The following is a 20,750-nucleotide window of genomic DNA, read 5'->3' on the forward strand; positions in this document are numbered from 1 at the left end:
GAAATTTGTTATTACATACATGAATGACTGCTAGCAGTACAACTAACCTCGTGTCTGCATTGTATTACATCATTTGTTAGTCAGTATGGCAAGTGGCCATACTGACCGATTGATTGAATGGCTTCGATCTATGCAGTTGTGTTTGTTATTGATGGGTAGTTTTCCATGGTCCATGCTTGTGATTGGGACATGCAAATGATGATGACCAATACATTAGAATGACTGCTATAAAGTTCATGCCATGATTGCTGTGACAAATAGAAAGAGCATGGCATAAATGTTTAAAATAAATTGAAAGAACTGCTTTGGATTGATCCAAATTTTCTTCCAAAAGTTGTTGCAAGTGATGAAAATTAGGTTTATGGATTACTCTGAAACTAAGCAGCAATTATTTGTGGAGAGCCCATCTTCATCATGATCAAAGATAATCTGTAAAGTCAAAGGCAACATTACATCTTTATTGATTTCTTTCTGCAATATTGAGAATATGTACAATCTGTATCTCCAAGTCTGACAATTCATGGAGAACTCTATAATGCTATCTTAAGGGAAATATGGAAGACCATGAAAATGGAAGTCCCCTATCACTTTCACCAAAAAGAAATTTTTAACAAAAAAAAACTACATTGTGGTTTCTCTTCATCCATTATATTTGCTCCCCTTGGCTCTATCTAATTGGTTTATTCTTCTCAATTTGAAGGTAAAGTTGAAGAAGCAAAGGTGTGACATGATAAAAGAGACAAGACACAGATAGTGCAGTACACTGATCAGGAAAGCTTTTAGAATGCAATTCTGTTCAAGGGAATTGAAAGCTCGATCGGTGTTGCAGTTTCCAAGGAGACTAATTTGAAAAGGGCTGTGATAAATATGATCCACGTATGATGGAATTGTATTTAATGTTGTATCTCAGGGATTTTATGGGTACCTCTATGTAAAACATAAAAAAAATCCCATAATCATAGGATGATATAGAAATTGTAAAGCTTGTATTGATTTTCTTGATTAACATTCCTACAAATATAATATTATTAGAATATTTCTTTCTTTTGCAAATTTTCAAATGAGACTTCTGTTGAAATACAAAAAGAAAATCACACACATTCATCATGTTTTATTTATGTTTTTCATTTTTAATAAAAAATATTTAAAAAAAAAAGATGAAGATAAATGTAAAACAATATTAAAAACAATAACACTAAATTAGATATTAAAATAAAAATGTTAAATTAAAAAATTCATTACATACAAATTATTACTAAGTGTTAATTCAGAATAAAAAAATAATAAGTGGATCTTCAAACAAAACAGTTTAAAAAAATGTATAACTATAACTTCATAAAAAAAATTATGCTTAAATTAGTCAATAAAATAATTTTAAAACACATGTATAACAAAACTAAAAACTAAACAACACAATAAACAAATATTATCAAGAAACTCCACTCAATACAATGTTTTGCAAAGGAAGCAGTAAGGAGAAAACATATACAAATTACTGTTTTCATACATAGAAATGTACAAAAAAACCTGTATGAACAAGTAGTACATACTTCATGACAAAAATTATAGTACTGCAATGTAGAAAATCTAATTTTATGATGCTGCTGTGAACAAGCAGTATCATCATTACAAAATTCATCACATCACAGGACTAGACTTGATATTATCAGAGAAAGTTTCAATAGTTCTAAGTGTTGAATGACAAGAATAATTCTCCAGTATCAGCATTTATAAAACATCTGTATAGGGAGAAAGGGAAATAGCTTTTTATAAAAAAAGTAGCTTTTCTGATTTAGACTTGATATTATCAGAGAAAGTTTCAATAGTTCATTTTGAATGACAAGAATAATTCTCCAGTATCAGCATTTATAAAACATCTGTATAAGGAGAATGGGAAATAGCTTTTTATAAAAAAAGTAGCTTTTCTGATTTAGACTTGATATTATCAGAGAAAGTTTCAATAGTTCATTTTGAATGACAAGAATAATTCTCAAGTATCAGCATTTATAAAACATCTGTATAAGGAGAAAAGGAAATAGCTTTTCATATAAAAAGTAGCTTTTCTGATTTTCATCCAGAAAGTTTTAGATCTGAATATCAATCAGGTTTGGCGTTTTCATGGAAGTTCACCTCTCATTAACCAATTGTTATTGCAACTTAAGTATAGAGAAGACTGAAGAAACAAAACAGAATTTAATTTAATTAAATAAATATACCATAATTATACTTTACATTTTCTTTACTATATAAAAAAATAAAAAATTGAGTGTGTAAAAAAAAGGAATATATAATCAATCATCATAATAATTTCTGAATATATAAGTTATATGCTCGATTGTTTTACAAATCTCACTTTCATCTCTAGTTAAAATAATTACTGATATTCATCAGTAATTATTTTAACATTACTGATCTCATAAAAATAAGTACAGTATGAGCTTTTTATCTATTAAAACAGTGATCAAATGTATTTTCTAGAATAATACAAATTTGGAGCAATTAAAAAAGCACATACCAAAATCACTATTTCAGCAGAAGCATTCTTCAATAAATTTCAGTAAATCAATCATAAATGGATTATATTATAAATTCAAACAAATTTCATTACAAGGTCAATTTTAATATCATAAAAATACTTAAAAAAGTACTGAAAGATATTTTCAGTAATAACATTTGGAAAAACTAAGATAATTTTTCAGTGAAAAAAAATAAATAGATTTCAGTGAAAAAAAATGAATAAAAATTAAGAGAAACTAAACTCAATATAATCAAATTAATGCTAACTGGAATCATCTGCATGGATTTACAACATCAAATGAACTCCTCTCTTATTAAATAAATATGGGGTTAGAAAAATCAAAAATATTTGTCTGCCCAGTAGATAAAATACATGTATACAAAATTTATTTAATATGGAAAAATTAAGTTAATTTTGTTTTTGGTATTTAAGTTCAGAGTTCAGAATCTAAATTATATTGTTGGTAACTCAGAAAAACTAAATAAAATGAAAAATATATGTATAATAGTAAAACTAAATTAAATTACATAATACTTCAAATGTTTTTTATTTATTATATTGACTACTCTTTGTCATATTTACACAGTTATTTACTTCCTAATAAAATTATCTAATTGTAAAGTTGCTGTCTAATGTGCAGAGGGAAAGGAATTATGCTAATAGTAACTTCAATTAAACATTTATCAGGTACCATTTATTTGTGTTTAGCTCCTGTAAAATTGTTTTTTATGACTACTAACACTTTTCTGGGCACCTAAACAATTATAACAAAAATTAACCAATTAATCTTTAAAAAAATCTAAAAAATTAAAAATAAAATAAATTAAATTAAATATAAAAGATTCACAATATATTTTTAAATAAACAAATAAATAATTATAACAATATAAATATAAAAATAATAACAGTTTATAGGCCACATACTAGTATTACAACACAAACTCATTCAGCAAAAGTTCACAATACGAAATAATGTTAAAAAATATTATTATCTTTAATAATGCCAAGTGTTCTGATCACATAATAATAATAATGATGATGATAAATAATAATTCACGTATTGTAGGCTGGGAGTGGTGGTGTACTGATAATAGTGGCGGCTGGCTTTTTTTATTTAATAATAGAATGGGCGCAATAATATAATATTGAGTTTTGGGAAACAGGAAAAACACGAGGGAGGGTTCAGGGGGCAGACCCGTACTCAATGGCTCCTCGTCCGCGGGCACGTCCTCGGCCTCGGCCCCTCCCCCTCCCTCTCCCCCGTCACCTTCTTCCATCCGGCATTCCTATATTGGACGTTGTCTTCTCTAAGTAGGCAAGTGGCCCTTGAAGCAAACCTACGCCTGGGCCTTGACCTGGAAACGTTGGCCCACGTGGACCTTGCTGCATGAACATTGCCTGCTGTTGAGATACCATACCACCACCTCCTCCCATACCAGGAGGCACTTGGCCATCATTGAACTGAAAACAAGAACAAAAAGCAAAATCAGTGTAATATATACAAATATAAATATGCAACTAAAGAATTCATTTATACTAAATGTGTACATTTAGATGGCTGCTCTTAACAAGTTAGCATCTACAAAAAAACAAAAACTTAGAAAATTATTTACTAAAATGATGGAAATCTTCATGAGTCCAAGAACTAACCCTCAGCTGCCAAATTATAGATTTCTATATTACATAGTTTTGGTATTCTTATGCGATAGATATCAATCTCCTTCACTGTAATTATGATTATAATATTATACTGTTGGTTTGACTGATGTCTGAAACACAGATCAATTTTTCTTTTCAAAGAGATTTAATTTAGTTATTAACTGCTTTTTTAATATAAAAAAAAAAATAAGTTCTCGAATTCCTAACCATAAAAGCTAAAGGTATAGTTTAATGTCATGATCTGAGTGTTGTCAGCCCCAGGCATATATAATCATAAAAAAAAAATCACAAATATTTCTAAAATATGTTGGATAGAGTAAAATTAAAATTTCAAAATGATAAACTGTTAAAAAAAAATACTAGGAAATGTTTTCCTTGGAGACAAAATAAATTACATCAACAATTGAATATTTATATAAGTCCCAATTTTGTAAGGATGACGAGCTGAAGGATTCAATGTGTTTGTTCTTGGATAATAAAAAGTTTTGCTAATATAAAAAGTCTGAATTTCTCGTTTCATTTATAAAATCAGTTCCAACTAAACTTGCAATGTTAATTTTAATATTATATAAATGAGTTTTCAGTAATTTAGTTATATTGCATTAAATTCTAATAAGTTTAGAAAAAAATAAAAATAATAACTCATAAAAAATTACTTGTTGTTGCATTTGTTGCTGTATTTGCTGCTGCATTTGTTGCTGCTGTGTTTGCATTTGTTGTTGTTGGGCAAGCTGCTGCTGTTGTTGTTGAACAACTTGCTGCTGCTGCTGTTGCTGCTGAACTTGCTGTTGATTCTGTTGTTGTTGTTGTTGTGCTTGCTGCTGCTGCTGTTGCTGTTGCTGCTGCTGCTGCTGCTGTTGCTGTTGTAACGGGCTCACCATGCTGCTTGGTTGTGGTGTTGTAGGTCCCGCTTGGCCACCATTAGACATAACAGTTGGAGGGGTTGGGCCTTGTGCTGGTGACTTTGCCCAACCTTGTAAATCTGCTAATAGAGTTTGCCAATGAGCTATTTTATCATAATGTCTTTTAATTAGTTCTTCTTTTCTTATAAGTTCCAATCGCAAATCACTTACATCCTAAAAAAAATTCAAGTAATTATTTGAAGATATAATCTTTAAATTTTTTACCTTGTTTACCATAAAGATATAAAATTATTATTTTTTTTAATGGCTCATTTGTTTTCTCATATAACAGATATTTAACTTAATTCTGCTATCAGATTTGGAAAAAACTCATAGAAAGGAGTAAACTGTTTGGTTATTTATATATCCGTGAGGTATGACTAAATATTCATACTCTTTTCGAATATTTGAAAATGTAGTACCCACCTATGTTTACTTCAAAGTAATCCTCATCAGTTAAAATGCAAAAGCCAACATATAAGGTCTACAAATTAAGTAATGAGACTGGTTCTGAAAAACGTTTTATTTACAATCAATTATACATGGATTCTATCAACTTCGTAATAGTTCCCTTGGGAAGTTTTTATGTTTTCTACTGTTCCAAAATGGTGTCCTTTAAGGTGTTTTTTTTTTAAAGTTGGGAACAAGAAAACATCACAGGGACTCAAGTCAGATGAATAATGTGGTTGAGGAACTACAAAAATGTTTTTCTTTGCCAAAAACTCATTAACTGAGAGTGAAGTGTGACAAGATGCATTGCAACATCCAGTTGTCTTTTGATGGCTGGTCTCATGTGGGCAACTCTTTTCCAGAGTCCTTTCAAGAATTTCTTGGTATACAGATTTACAGTCCTGTAAGCAAAAACTCCTTATGGTCAATTAGGATGGTTTTGATTTCTGATTTACTCATTTTTGCTTTTTTGGGACATGGTGAGTTTGAAGTGTGCCACTCCTTGCTCTGGCATTTTGTTTCTGGGTCACACTCAAATATCCAAGATTCATCACCAGTAATAACATTGTTTAGAAAATCAGGATCAGTTTCAATTTGCCCTAGAAGATTGTGGTAGACTTCCATCCTGTTGTTTTTCTGTCAATAATGAGGTTTTTTGAGACCAATTTTGCACAAATTTTTTCATGTCAATTTGTTTTTTCAATTCGTTCTAGGCTTTCTGTTTTGGTTTTTTTATTTACATTTATTTCATATAGAATTTTTACTCGCATGTATTCATTTGACTATGCCTTGTATATATACAAGTTTATGTTTAGTTGATTTATGTAATTGTAAAATAAATTAAAAACAAAATTAGTGTGTCAATTAAACATGAATATGTTAATTTTTTTTTCATTTAAGATATCTGAACAAAATTATTGGTGTCGATATTTTATTATAAATTATGTACTAATTTAATTTTATCCCAGTTTCATCAGACATTTGTATGTCTTGTTTTACCATAAAAATCCATGAGTGCCTTTCAGGTTTATTCAAAGCAATCATGTTTAGTCAGATATTAAAGTTTTTGTTATGTTTTCTTTTTATTGTGGTATTGTATCCATAATTTTTATCATTATTTGCCACAGTTATGGAAAACTCCATAAACCAATAAAATAAAACAAACATTGTTTGTTTTATTAAGATGCAGACAAATTATTATACAGTCGTAATCCCCACATTAAGTATAAAGGCTGTGTAATCAGCTGAGTTAAATTTCAAAAGTACCTAGGCGTTTTGTTTGATGAGAAGTTGCTGTTTAGCAACCACATTAGGCAAGTAACAGCAGATGCCGTCTCTGTGATGCACAAGCTTAGAAGGATTACAGGCTGTCGGGCAATCATTTGTACATGGTGTACCGAGGTGTCTTCAAAAGTATGGTCTCTTATATTGCGTCTGTCTGGGTGCATAGGTTGGACAGAACTCGAGCACTTATTCAAAATTTAAGGAATACCCAGTGCAGAGCCTTAATTGTATACATTGGTGTTTTTAAAACAACCTCCTATGAGGCTACCACTGTATTGGGAAAGGCTCTCCCAATTGATTTGGTGGTGGAAGTTGCGAAGAGGCAGGGAAGCTGAGGTATTTGGGATGCAGTTTCAAGCCTGGCCTAAATTAGAGCAGAATAGTGATTGCAATGCACTGGTTTTAAATTTCAAACAGTTGCCCATCTCCCGCCTGCAAAGGAGGCTTTACAGCCTCATGATTGATGCGAGGCTTTACAGCCTCATGATTGATGCATGGCAGCAAGAATGGCACGCCACGACTAAAGGAAGGTGCTTGTATAGATTTATACAGCACTTGGGGGATGGTATGCCTCTCCTTTGTTTTTAAGGCAGCAGGTACCCAGGTGCTCTGCAACCACACGAATTTGTACCAATATTTGTTTTAGTTCTACCTGGCAGCTGAAGCTGTATGTCTGTGGGGAGGTTCAGTCACATGAACACATGATGTTCAACTGCCCAGCTGTTGGGGGACCAGAACTCAAGCCGCCCTGGAACTCAGAAGTCAAGCGGGAAATTGGCCATTGTTCATTGTTCAACCGGCAATAGTAGTTTATTTCAAGGGAAAAGACACCTATCTCGCTGCTGTGGGAAGTTACCTGAGAGTTATCGCTGGTCACCAGCCAATTAAGGCTCAAAGGGCTTTAATATTGGTGGATAGATACTTGCTGGCATTCAGCGACCTAGACATAGCGAATTGCTGACTTGATGAAATAAATTAAATTTTTGAGTGTCATATATGTTTTTAGTAGTTGACAGGGTGCACCTACCCATTTTAGAAATATATAAGTGAGCAGTGAGACACAAAGCAAATGGTGTGTAGCACCACGCTTAGTTCGCTCATGCAATTAGATTAGCTCTAGGAGCTAGTTAGGACACTGGTCGCTAAAGTGATTCAAGGCTCAGTAGTCGTTTGTAACACATACATTTGGCCTTATGCTTTAGGGCAACCGAATGGGGTGGTGGCAGGTGAAATGCCATGCAAACCAGTTTCCCTTCATTAATAGTTTTATCTACAATAAAAGCCACTCATGCCTCACTATGTTATATCTCTTAGTTATTCCTCAGTTTGAATAATTTTTGGCTTTTTCTTTCTAGTTTTTGATGAAAATATTTATCTATTATGAATGTAATTCCTTTAAGTTTTCTTGAATTTGCAGTATGAAATGTGTATTTTTGTCATCCAGAAGGTGAGCTGTAGTGAGTCTTGGAAAACTCTTAATCCCCAACAAGTGGGCCCTGTCAATATAGTTTTCAAACTATATTGGGTATTTGCAGACTGGAACAAATCTGATAAGGCAGTATATATTGCAATTATGTTTTAATTACATTCTTAAATATTTTAGAAACCCAAGGCCAAGCTCAATCATGAATTAGCTAAGCCTGTAGATTAAAGGGAAGGTTGGTTTGGGGCTTGATTGCATCTCATTCACAATCAGGGTTGCCCTTTGAATGTAAGTATTATTGGAAAAAAAAGAATGACCATTACAGTTACATATCCTGGTCTAGTAATGAAAGTTGGTTTGAAAGCGCATGGCAGACTAATTATAGAAAAATGAATTGGGATTGCAGGGAAAACCCTTACATTCCAGTTGAGTATGTTATTAATACATATTTAAAATTAGGACAGACCAGTTAGACCTGAATGATAGATCCCTATGAGAAGCAAATACAAAATTGTGTTCCTTATATGATAGAGACAAAGAAGATGTTTAACTTTATAGGGTGATGTTCCATTTAAAAGAATTTATGGAGAGATGTATCAACAAATTAATAGAAAATGAGTTACATTATATGTAACATATATGACACATAAGATTCATTTTTGATTATTACATACAGAGTTCAATGTAAATATTTGGGTTTTCTATGTATTGTAATGTGTTGACAGTTTAATTATAAGTAAGCAATGCATTCATTGTTTTGTGTTTTCTTTTTCCTTTCTCTGTCAATTATAGTAGTTATAATCTTTTGTTTTGTCAAACTGACAGATAACCTTGGGTAATTGCTGTTTCAATGAACTGGTTACTTAGAATCAACTAAATTAATAAGTTAAGTAAAATTTATTTTCCATCCTTTATTATATATTTTTTTCTTTTTGGTAAGTAAAAATTAAAACAATTTAAGTAAAGTATATTTATTATTATTATTATTATATACAGATGTATGTAAAGTTCTCCATGGATTTTCATAATCTCTTCTACTCATGAAATTTATGGAGAAATTTTATATAAATATAAGTTCTAAAATGCTTGATTTGGAGTTAAGGCTAGTGAAAGATTTTACTTTGATTTTGGCTAACCCGGTGATATGAGGTATACTGAAATTTTTAGGGCGTTAATTAAGGAGCAGAATTAGTTATTTCTTTTGATTTTTGACCTAAAAAATTGAATAATATAGGTCCAAGAATCATATCTGTAGTAGTTTTTGAGAAATCTGGGGTGAAAACCACTAAAATTACTTAGATAATATTTATTTTTTTATTAATGACAGAGATACAATAAATTATGATTTCAAAATTGGCAATAGAATAACAACAGATGTGCAATTCTGTATTAGTATATAAATCATTATGTAAGGAATATTAAGTATATCAGGTGAAAAGTGCTATTATTAGTGAAGGTTTTCTGTGAATTTAAGTTAAAACATGATCGATTTGCCATTAAAGTAATACTGTACTTATTTACAACAAAGAAATACACCAATATAGTATTCATTTTGGGTATGTGTAATGGTAATGCTACAGCTGCTGTAGTAGAATATGAAATGTGTTTTTCAAATCACAGGATTTCAGATCCCAAAACAATTAGCACAACTATTCACAATCTTCAGGAAACAGGTTCACTACCTATTATTCGTATGCTACAAACAATCTATCCAGCAAGACGCTGTTATTGATGAAATTATTATTAACGCAGTTCAGCACAGTCCAGGCGTCAGCACATGACGTCTTTCTAAGTGGATCGGAGTTTCTCATTTGATGGTTTGGAGGACAATTAAACAAAACAAGATTTATCCTCATCATAAACAACCAGTTCAAATTCTATGCCCAGGAGCTGGTCAGCTTTGCTTGGAGTTCTGCAACTGGTGGAATAAAAATTGACATCTCTACAAGTATGCTTTGTTTACTTATGAGGCAAATTTCATTTGAGATGGCATCAACAACTCACACAATGAAGTAAATCCTCATGAAACGGTAGAAGGCAATTTTCAACAACAATTTAGCGTTGATGTATAGTGCAGCCTTCTTCACAATCTGCTGTCTGCAACATTCATATTACCTGGCCACTTAAATGCTGAAGTTTACTTGCACTTTCTTCAAAAAAAATTGCCACAGCTGCTTGAAGATGTTCCTCTAGCATTGATTATTATATTTTACCTTATTTATTTAATTTTATAATACTTGATGCAATATCTTAACAATTTTAACATTTTTATTGTTTCTTTAATAATTTTTTTAAGTTTTTAAATTTAATTTTTTACATATTTTAATCTATTATATTTTAATTTTGAGTTTAATATGTAATTTAACTCTAAATATTTTACTAAAAAGAAAATATCTACAACTGAACATGGGGTTATTGTGAAAGCAGTTTTGTACAGATGGTATAAAAAAATAGGGCGAGTATAATTTTATTTTACTACTCAATTCTGTACTTGTGTAGATCAAGTTGAATCTATTCTATACAATAATTATTAGTACAGAGATGATATGGGTCTTGAAAAGATAGACTTTAGAAAAATTATTTATATATATGTGTGTGTGTGCACATGCGTGGGTACTTACTTAAAAGTAGAAAGCAAAAATAAAAATATAATTAATATGCTATAATATTAGAATGACCTTCTTCCTTCTAATATTTTTATATCTGAAAATACAAAAATGTTAACAGTAACTGTTGAAGTAAATGAAAAATTAAATGAATACACATATACAAACATACCTACTTATCAACCATAATACATTTGGTACTATAAATAAAAAAAAAACAGTATTATTAATACATAAATCACTCAACACAAATAATAGTGTGGTAATGCTATCAGTATTACAAAGTAAATAAGTAAAATAAATATAACTGTTGTTTCTATTATTGCTGCATATAATTCTATAGTACATTTTATCTGTATCATATTTAACACAGATAGTTATTAGTGACAATTTAATTTATTAAATGGAATAATATTTATATAAAATATGATGTAAGCTTTACATTTATTAGTAGTTTTATTCACCAAAATGTTTACCGCTGTAAACACTTCATAGAAGAACTGTCTAACAAAGATCCATTGTGTATTAGCATTATTTCTGATGGAGAATACATTCATAAGTTAATACTCCAATAACACAGGTTATATCACCTGCTAAACTTCAAGAAGTCTGAGGAGTGGGGATCTAACATTCATCACATCACTGCGTAGACTGCAGTGATTGACTGACTGATTGACTAACAATGAAATTATACTGAAAGTATCTACAGCAATTGTAATTTTTAGATAATATGTTACTACCACTACTTTTTAACAACTATCATTCTGAGTAACTATCAATATGTCACTTATGAAAAAAAAACATCATAAATAAAAACTATATAATTCAGATGCTGATTCTGTAAATACAAGGCGTGGCAGAACCGACTGGGTGGTTAGGAGGGGTTCAATGCTCAGGCGGAGGTGGGGGGTAGGCAGGAGCACATGGTCTTCCTCTCTTCTGTCAGTGACTCATTTCAGTAGCCAACATGGCTTGGACTGGAGCACATTGTGACTTTTCCGTGTGTATGTGTTTTGAAAACAAGTGATCTGTGATAGCAACGCAAACAGCTTTTCTGCAACAGTTCAACATTCTGTGCAACAATGCCATTCCTAATGTGAATACAATTTATTCCTGGGTTTGGCAGTTGGAAGAAATGGGTGGCACATTAAGAAGAGGTACACATGGCTGACGCAGGTCCATCACAACACCAGAAAATGTACAGTTGGTGTGAGCAGCAACTGAGCAATCGCAAAGACGTTCTGCTCAGAGGAATGCTGGTTGCCTTGGGAATACCAGAACACAATTTGAGGATTCTGCAATTTGATATGAATTTTCAACCCTTCAAAACTGTCTCAAGGTTGAGCGAGCACAGCAGACTTACACCAACCGCAAAATCTGTGTGAGCAAATGCTTGCACAGATCACTCCAGAGGCAGCTTTCTTCAGTAGCAACAAAGAACATTCATTTTCACTTCAGTGGGGCCATGAAAAAGCAAAATTTCCACTACTGGGCTGAAAATAACCACTGAATTATTCACAAAAGACCATTCTGTCCCCCTATGGAGTGAAACAATGCGCTGTTCACAATTTGGTATGATAGGTCCATACTTCTTTGAGGAGAATGAGGTGACCATGGATTCCAAACATTATGTCTCACCATTGTCAAATTTTTCTGCAGCCCAGAATGAAAAAAATTGTTGAAGATGGATTATGGGACTTGTTACAACAGGGTGGGGCTACAGCTCACACGACCCGAAATTCACTCAATACTTTGAGATAAACTTTTCCTGGATGTCTGGCCACTTTAAGAGGATGTGAGGTGGTCTGCTTGGTCACCCAATTTGAGCATTTGTGATTTATTTCTTTGGAATATCTGAAGGAAAGGGTGTTTAAACATCACCTTCACACCCTACCTGAACAAAGGGAGCTGATTATTGAAGAAGTTAACTCATATTCCGGGATATGTGTGAATGAGCAGTACAAAACTTCAGAAAACATCTCCAGCAGTGAGATGCTGCTAACAGCAGCCATCTTGAGGACATTATTTTAAAAACTTAATGATTATTAAATGGTATGTACTGTAATTTAGAAAAAAAAAATCGTTTTCTCTATATACCCATACTAGTTTTTTCTAACTCCTCAAAACTGCTTAATCGGTTCTGCCACACCCTGAACATGGATTTTAAGAATTAATAATAGTTATCAATAAATGTGTTATTTGCAATAAGAAATTAACAACAATTATGACTAGCAGAAGGAAAAATGTGGAGGCTGGAGAGAGAAGCATGAAACTATCTCATAACTGACACTATATATATATATATATATATATATTTTTTTTTTTTTTTTATAAAATTGTCCACAATAAATAACTTTCCAATGTTTTTGAAAATTCAAAAGTTGTAAAAGTTATGAATTTCATAAGCCAATTTATTAATTTTTGAAAAAACTATTTTTAATCTGTGCATTGTCTACCATCACCCCCCCCCCCCCCAATCAACTACTATACAAAATTCTTCCCAAAAACTTCTGTAAATCGACAAATTTTCACCAATACTTTGAGAAGCATATCCATAATTTCAAGACAATATTTGCATAAATTGTCAATTTCCATGTTTGTTGACTTAGTTTCAGGAAAATCACGCATTTCCTTTTTTAGATCTTTACTTATCTTCGACTTCCCAAACGATTATAAATAATACCAATTAAATAAAAAAGACCTGAAGAAACAAATCCACGAGCACCTGTTGATGCTCAATAATTTATTTTTGTGAAGACAATATTTCTTAATAATCACTGAAATCCTGAATAATTCCAATTTACTAGAATCCCCTGTCACACGTTCACCCGTGCTATAGGCACAGGTGTCTTTTTGATGTTGTGTATACAGTTTCAAAAACTGGAAATAATTTTTCACTATTCACAACTTACCAGAAAATAGATTAATTGAATGAATAACAACTTTTCATTTATTATATATGTAAACAGTTATAATTCTGTTTAATGTTACTATCAAGACTGATCTGTTTTTAGTTATAATACAAATTGATTTTTTATAGACAATGACATTAAATTCAGAGTATCCCAAAATAACTGTCTGAAGAAGTTGATAATGTGATCGACAATGATTAACATTGAAAATGACATTAAATTTACTAAAAGAAGTTCTAGGTTATTTATTTGTACTTTTCTTTTATTTAAGACATGTGGTAGTGAGATGAGCGAGGTCTGACTGTTGTAAATATTTCAGTATCAGTCTTCCACAGAATTAGGCATGAATTACTTTCCTGTGGAGTGGATAACAGTAACATATGTAGGAATATGGAGGCGGAGGAGTTTGCGAAGTTATGATCAAGTATATGGAATAAGACAACACAATACGATAAAATGATTAAATATAAAAGAAAAGAGTGATTAGATGGATGTATATGTAGTGTTGAGAAGGTGTGAAGTAAGGAATTGGACAACAAATGAGTGAGAAAATAATACTGCGAAACCCATCCACAAAAGGAAGGACACAATGGTAAGCAGAAACTACAGAGATATAAGCCTCTCCTCCTCTGTGGTGATCCACATGTATAATAGTGAACTGGTTGAGGTAGATAATGGAGGTGAGTTTAGAACAAACCAAATGATGGAAATAATTAAGGATGTGAGATTACGAGGTATTGAGGCTAAGAGAATGGTGTAGAACTTGAAGAAAAAGGACAAGTGCACCAAAGAACTCAAATAATTGTAATCATTTGAGTGCTCTGGTAAGTGTACCAGAGCATCATTTGAGTGCAATTTGTTGTTAATTGATTTGTTGATGCTGTAATGATTTTTAAAAATAATATTGCTTTCTGTGTTTTTTAGTATTTCATGTTATGTTAGTAGAATGTGTTCTTTTATAATAATGAAAAATACTGTGTATTATCCAATAAATACATTATACAGTCAACTCCCAATTATCTACAACCAGTTTAACTGCGATGCCTCTCTGAAAAAAAATAAAGTTTTAAAAATGTATAAAGAAGTTAAAAATGTTTTGTTATCATTCTGTGATAGGTTTTACTCCTTCACTCATCTGCTGCTTGAATTGCACTTGTTTTGAATCTGATAATGCTGTACTATATTTCATTGTGAATATGATAGGATGATAGTTCATTGAGTGATATTGTGCTACACAAACTACATATATAATTAACACAACATTTTGACATATACTTGTTTGCTCTGATTCCATGTGTACTTTACAGGCAATTACTGACGTGTCCAGACACCCTGTAGTCTGTGAGATTCAGCATGTTATTTTGCAAATGAACCACCTTAAAACTGTGAGCTTCTGCTGGATCCCCAGCCATATTGGGATTTCAGGCAATGAGCATGCTGATAATGCGGAAAAGGAGGCTTCTTTCCAGCCTCCTTTCACCAATTGCATCACTTCGAACAATCTTGTCTGTTTCCTGAAACGGGTGGTTCATGATTAGTGCCAAAGTGAATGAAATGCTACCATGAACAATAAACTTCACCCAATTAAGAACACCGTGGTGCTCCTCCTCAGAAATAACCATCAATAGAAGGTTATTATCTGCCGTTTGCGAGTAGGGCATGCTAGACTCACTCATGGATATCTGACTCAAATAGATGCACTATGTTTGTGCTTGCTGCAATAACAGTGCTCCAAATCCTTGTGGATTGTATCCGTTATTGTGGCACTGCATCGTACGTTTAAACTAGGGACTAATATGCAAACTATTCTATGGGGTAATGAAATGTTATCTTATATTTTACGATTACTTAGGACCAACCATTTACATTCAAATACATAAATTACTGCAGTGTGTTTCAATTATTCATACTATTTGCTGTAAAGCAAATGATAATTTTATTATTTTGAGATGTATAATGTGATATATCTTTGTGTTTTTATTTTACTTTTAGAATGCATTACAGGCTTTCTACTTTGAAAATGTGTTTTGTGTTTGTGTTTTTAGTTTATAATAATCCATTTTTAAAATTTATTTTTTACTACAAATATATTGTGCCTGGGTGATGACAACATGAAAGCGTTTTTCACCCAGAAAAAACTATGAAGTTCAGTTAAAATAAAGTGTTTTCAGTCACTAAAACAACAATCAATCGTATCTTATTTAAAAAAAAATAAAAAATACAACTGAAAGCGTAAAATCTACATAATTTATTTATTTTTTTTTTATAATAGCCATTCTAATTTTAATTAATGTTTGTTAATGCATTACATAAGACATACACAAGTACATGTTCAATCTATTTATGTATAATATTAATGACAAAGAAAAACTTAGTGACAAAAACTTCTAGATATTACTTTACCAGGTATGTAATAGTGTAGTGTAATGTAACACATTTTATCTTAATATATACTTAATACCTTAATATATGCTGTACTGCAGTACAATATTAGGTCATTTTAATATATATTACTTTAATATTATTTTTGGGTCAACCGCGATTTTGGTACGATTTTGGATTATTTGTAATCCTACTGCTGGTTATTATTGTGAATAAAAGGGAGCTGACTATACTTTTATATTTGTTTATTTTCCTACTTTTCACATAGTTGTTGAGTTATGACTGCATCAATCGCTTAACACTGCTATTTGCCAACCCACTCAGGTACTGTTACCCATAATTTGTGTGGTTTTGGAACCATGCTCACAAAAAAGATACAGTTCAAAAAAGAAATTGACCCAAAATGATTAAAATTTCAAAACTCATTTTTTTGACACCAACCCCTTTCCTTCATACCAGATCACATTTTGGATTATTTTGAAACTGAAGTACTACAGCAAAACTAGCTTGCAAAAATCTGATTTTGGCTTTCTAGTCACCCTTCAAGCTGCAACATTAAAACACACCAAATCCCAGTTTTTTGCCTTTAACTCCATCCAGTTCCTGGGAATAGATTCCCTTGAAAATAAATATGTTTCTAATTCTATTAGGTTTACATCATCCAAACAAGTTTCACCAAAATTTGTTAAAAATTGCTCCCAGTAGAACGGAAAAAGCTGAAAATGTACCCAAAACCCCCATTTTTTATCTCTTAATCCTGTTCCTGTAAACAGATTCACTTGAAAATCAAAACTGATATATTCCCAATAGATTTACATCACCCCACCATGTTTCATCAAAATCTGTAAAGATTTGTGTTCGATAGAGCGAACAAAAAAATTTACAAATATATAGATACATACATAAACATTGCAGAATTGTGTTCCGGAGACTTCTAAATATAAAGAAAAGTTGGACCCCCCTTTCTATGACAATTTCTTAGAAAATCTGATGGGGTGCAGAAGCGATTTCTACAAATTCTTTGGAAACCCACTAAAAAAAAAGTAGTAGCAGAAGTTCTAGAACCTCCCTTCTAGAACCTTCCCTTGAGGGTCCTTCTGAGCTAATATCTGTATTTATGTATGCAAATATATATCTACTCATGTAGAAAAAAATAAATTATCAAAACCAACCTCATTCAATGAATTATAAATAAAAAAATATTACAAAATGTTATTTAAAAAAATAAGTTACTTACTTATTTTTTAAAATAATATTTTAATCCCTCAGATAAATTTTCTAAAATGGTGGCTGGAAATGTAAAAACTACAAAACGTTTTTTTTTATGTTAAATTGCTGTATAAAATGTTTTTTCAAACATTTAGGGAAAATACTTGTTTTTTATGGTAAAATGAGCAATTTTTTTTTTTTTTTATTGAATATTATTACTATCAACTGATGGTAAAATTAATCAACCTTAGTTATCTAAACCTTGGTTTAATCTAAAATTAAAAAAAGATTAATACACAATGTAAACGTACAATGCAGTAGTGCATGTGGCACAACTTGTAATAACTTACTACTAAGTAACCCTGACAAAAATATATCTATAACAACACTAATCTTCTTTTTAAATTAAACTTACCTCTTTAACAATTAATTCAGGCTTTAAAGCAGACAGAAGGAATCTTTTCTGTAAGAAAAAAGCTTCCATCTGCCTAGCAAGATCAATGAATCTGAGAATAGTATGGTCAACTTCGACTTTGATTTCATCTTTATCCATAGATGGTAAAGCTTCTTCTTTTGTAAGAACATTTAGGCATGACTGAAAATGAAATTACAATAAATATTTATTTATTTACCAGTTTCACATTTTACAAGAAAATGACAAATGCAGGCTAATAATAAATCAAAACCATAAAAAAAATAAATGAATATTGTTAAAAAGCCAATCTTACCACCATAATAGGTTCTGGGTTAAGATGCTAAGAGTTTTCTTTTTACATGCTAAAAAATTTATCTCATTATAAAAATGGAAATTATGGTAGCTTCAACTGGGAATAGGCATGTAATTACTCTGGTGAGGGATAAATAAACAACAGTCAACATATTAAAAAAAGTAAAATAAGTAAAAAAAAATTAATTTTACTTAAAGTACAGACCTGACTTACTTTGGCAAGAAAATACCATAAAAGATGGAAGGCTCATCTATCAGTTTTGATGTCTTATTTATCAAGGACCAGTTAAATAATATTCTAGCATACTAAAATACACATGCAGACCTTCATAAGGAGGCTGACTGAATGTTTTATATCTCATTTGGATACTTTCTCATGAGCCTAACAGCTTAACTGCTTGTAAATAAAAGCGTTTCATAATTCCTATTAAAATACAACATATTTCTCTTCACCTTAGCTTAAAATTAATATTCATGTTTTACTCAGCACAGCTGGTTGCTTACTGTTGCCTTTGTGGTACTTTTTTCCTCCCATAACATAAATCAAGATTGATACTGTGAAGTTTTATTTTTTTAAGCTAAAAATTTATTTTTCAGGAAACAAATATAATTATTTTCGATTAAACTTCATTATATTCCCACCAGACATTATACTAAGTTTGCTACAATCAAATCTGTTTTGCAAATCTCCACTAGTTGCCATTAGCTGTCTAGTAATGAATCACTGTTAATTCAAGCTTATGATAAAATTTTAGGTAAGATAACTAATGATCTTTGTGTACTGATCTTTGTGCAATATCAACATAACGTAACGCTTGCTAACATTGTTTAATTAAACTAAAATATTAAATGCCAGGAGTTTAATGTTTAAATTTATATGTTCTAATTTCATACATAATAATAGGAAAATGAACTCCATTATATGCCCAACACAATTATATTATGGCTATAGTGAGCTAATGTAAAGTATTAATGTCATCTAATGAGTCCTGAGAAACTTATACTTCACCAACAATGTCTAAACATAGTACAATATCTGCTAAGCATATAACAGAGTTTAACCTTATTTATAACTAATGATCACTTATTTATAATTTTATATTTTACTTGAATATCTTTTGATTCCTAAAAATGAATGTCTGGAATTGCTCTTACTAAGTATACTTAAGAGCATACAACTATTAAGATATTAAGTCAAAGATTTCATAATTTAAAAAAAAAATGTTGCTTATTTTGAAGTTGTGTTTACTTGGAAATGATAATTTTGATGAAAATTATAACATCAGAATTATGCTTAGTTTGCTTTTTATGGCTATTTCCAAAATGTATTTAACAGTAACTACCAACTGGATCAATGGTTCTTTTAACAACAAAAATTTTGTGTTGGGATAATTTTCTTCATTTAACCCATCAGATTGGTCTAGTGGTAAACGTGTCTTTGCAATTCAGCTGATTTTGAAGTTGAGAGTTCCAATGTTCAAATCCTAGTAAAGGCAGTTACTTTTATACAGATTTGAATAGTAGATCATGGATACTTGTGTTCTTTGGTGGATGGGTTTTAATTAACCACACATCACAGAAATGGTCGACTGAGATTGTACAAGACTACACTTTACTTACACTCTTACATATCATCCTCATTCATCTTCTTAAGAAATACCTGATGGTGATTCGTGAAGGCTAACAGGAAAAAAAAAGGGTATGACTGGCCATTCAGTTACGCAGTTAAAATTAACAGAATTACCAGTTTCTTACTGCAATTACATCAAGAAAAAATATCCAGTCAAAACAATTCATCTATTAACTCCAATGAAATTGATTTTAAAGGCTGTTCAATTTATTTGCTTATGCAACACAGCCAACATAATTTTTTAATGCCTTTTTACTATTTTATGTTTTGACAATTCAACTTTTCCATATATTTCTATTAAAATGTGGTGGGGCAGATATATTTATAAAGTGGAAAGCATCTTTCCACTTTAGTGATTTAGTTGATTATGTTTAACCACCTACTTATCTCAGTTAATAATTCACCTAACTGACTAGTGCACCTTAGTTTTAAGTAATTTAATGATCATTTACATCTAAATAAATTTTATCTGTTCATAATCTTTAAAAATAATTTAACCTGTAAGTATTAATTTATTTTACTAAGTACAATACAAGAATATGCAGCGGTTCACCTTTCAAATTAAATTACTCTTTTTTTAATATGCATTCGAAAAAATTATTTAAAAAAAAGCCGGCTAACTGATATGTTCTTTGATAGTACATTTCTAAAAATAATTTAATCTAAGAAAAAAATTAAATAGACAAATCCAACTATAAAACATTATAGAAAAAATAAAGATGACTGTAAAACAGGAATAACATGTAATTAACATGTACAGAGTAACATGTATGTGAAATAATTCGCAAAACATTAAGAGAGGTTATGTTAGCTTTATCAAACATTTTACGCAAGGAATACTATAAATGAAAGACCTGCTTAAAAGGATTGTAATAATTATACAAGTAAAATACAATAAACTTGAACTATATACAATCACCAAACTATACCTGGAAAGCTTCTTCAAACTCATCAACTAGATTTCCATTACCATTTGTCGTTGTCGCCATTTTACGTTACTAACCAAAATAAATTATCTAACACGAGATAAGATAATCTAATAAGTACT

General features: G+C 31.0%; 1 protein-coding gene across 1 annotated transcript; it reads right to left on the reverse strand.

Annotated features, from left to right (window-relative positions):
* Positions 1 to 3,092: 3,092 nt before the first annotated feature.
* Positions 3,093 to 20,750, reverse strand: LOC142325178 (mediator of RNA polymerase II transcription subunit 28-like). The gene is made up of 4 exons (XM_075366598.1): positions 20,632 to 20,750; positions 17,761 to 17,940; positions 4,834 to 5,253; positions 3,093 to 3,979 (listed from the first exon to the last, which is right to left on the reverse strand). Exons 1-4 carry the CDS (start codon positions 20,689 to 20,691, stop codon positions 3,782 to 3,784), a joined length of 858 nt encoding a protein of 285 aa, XP_075222713.1. The 5' UTR covers positions 20,692 to 20,750; the 3' UTR covers positions 3,093 to 3,781.

Source organism: Lycorma delicatula, chromosome 5, assembly GCF_047948215.1.
Source record: "Lycorma delicatula isolate Av1 chromosome 5, ASM4794821v1, whole genome shotgun sequence".
Classification (NCBI taxonomy): domain Eukaryota; kingdom Metazoa; phylum Arthropoda; class Insecta; order Hemiptera; family Fulgoridae; genus Lycorma; species Lycorma delicatula.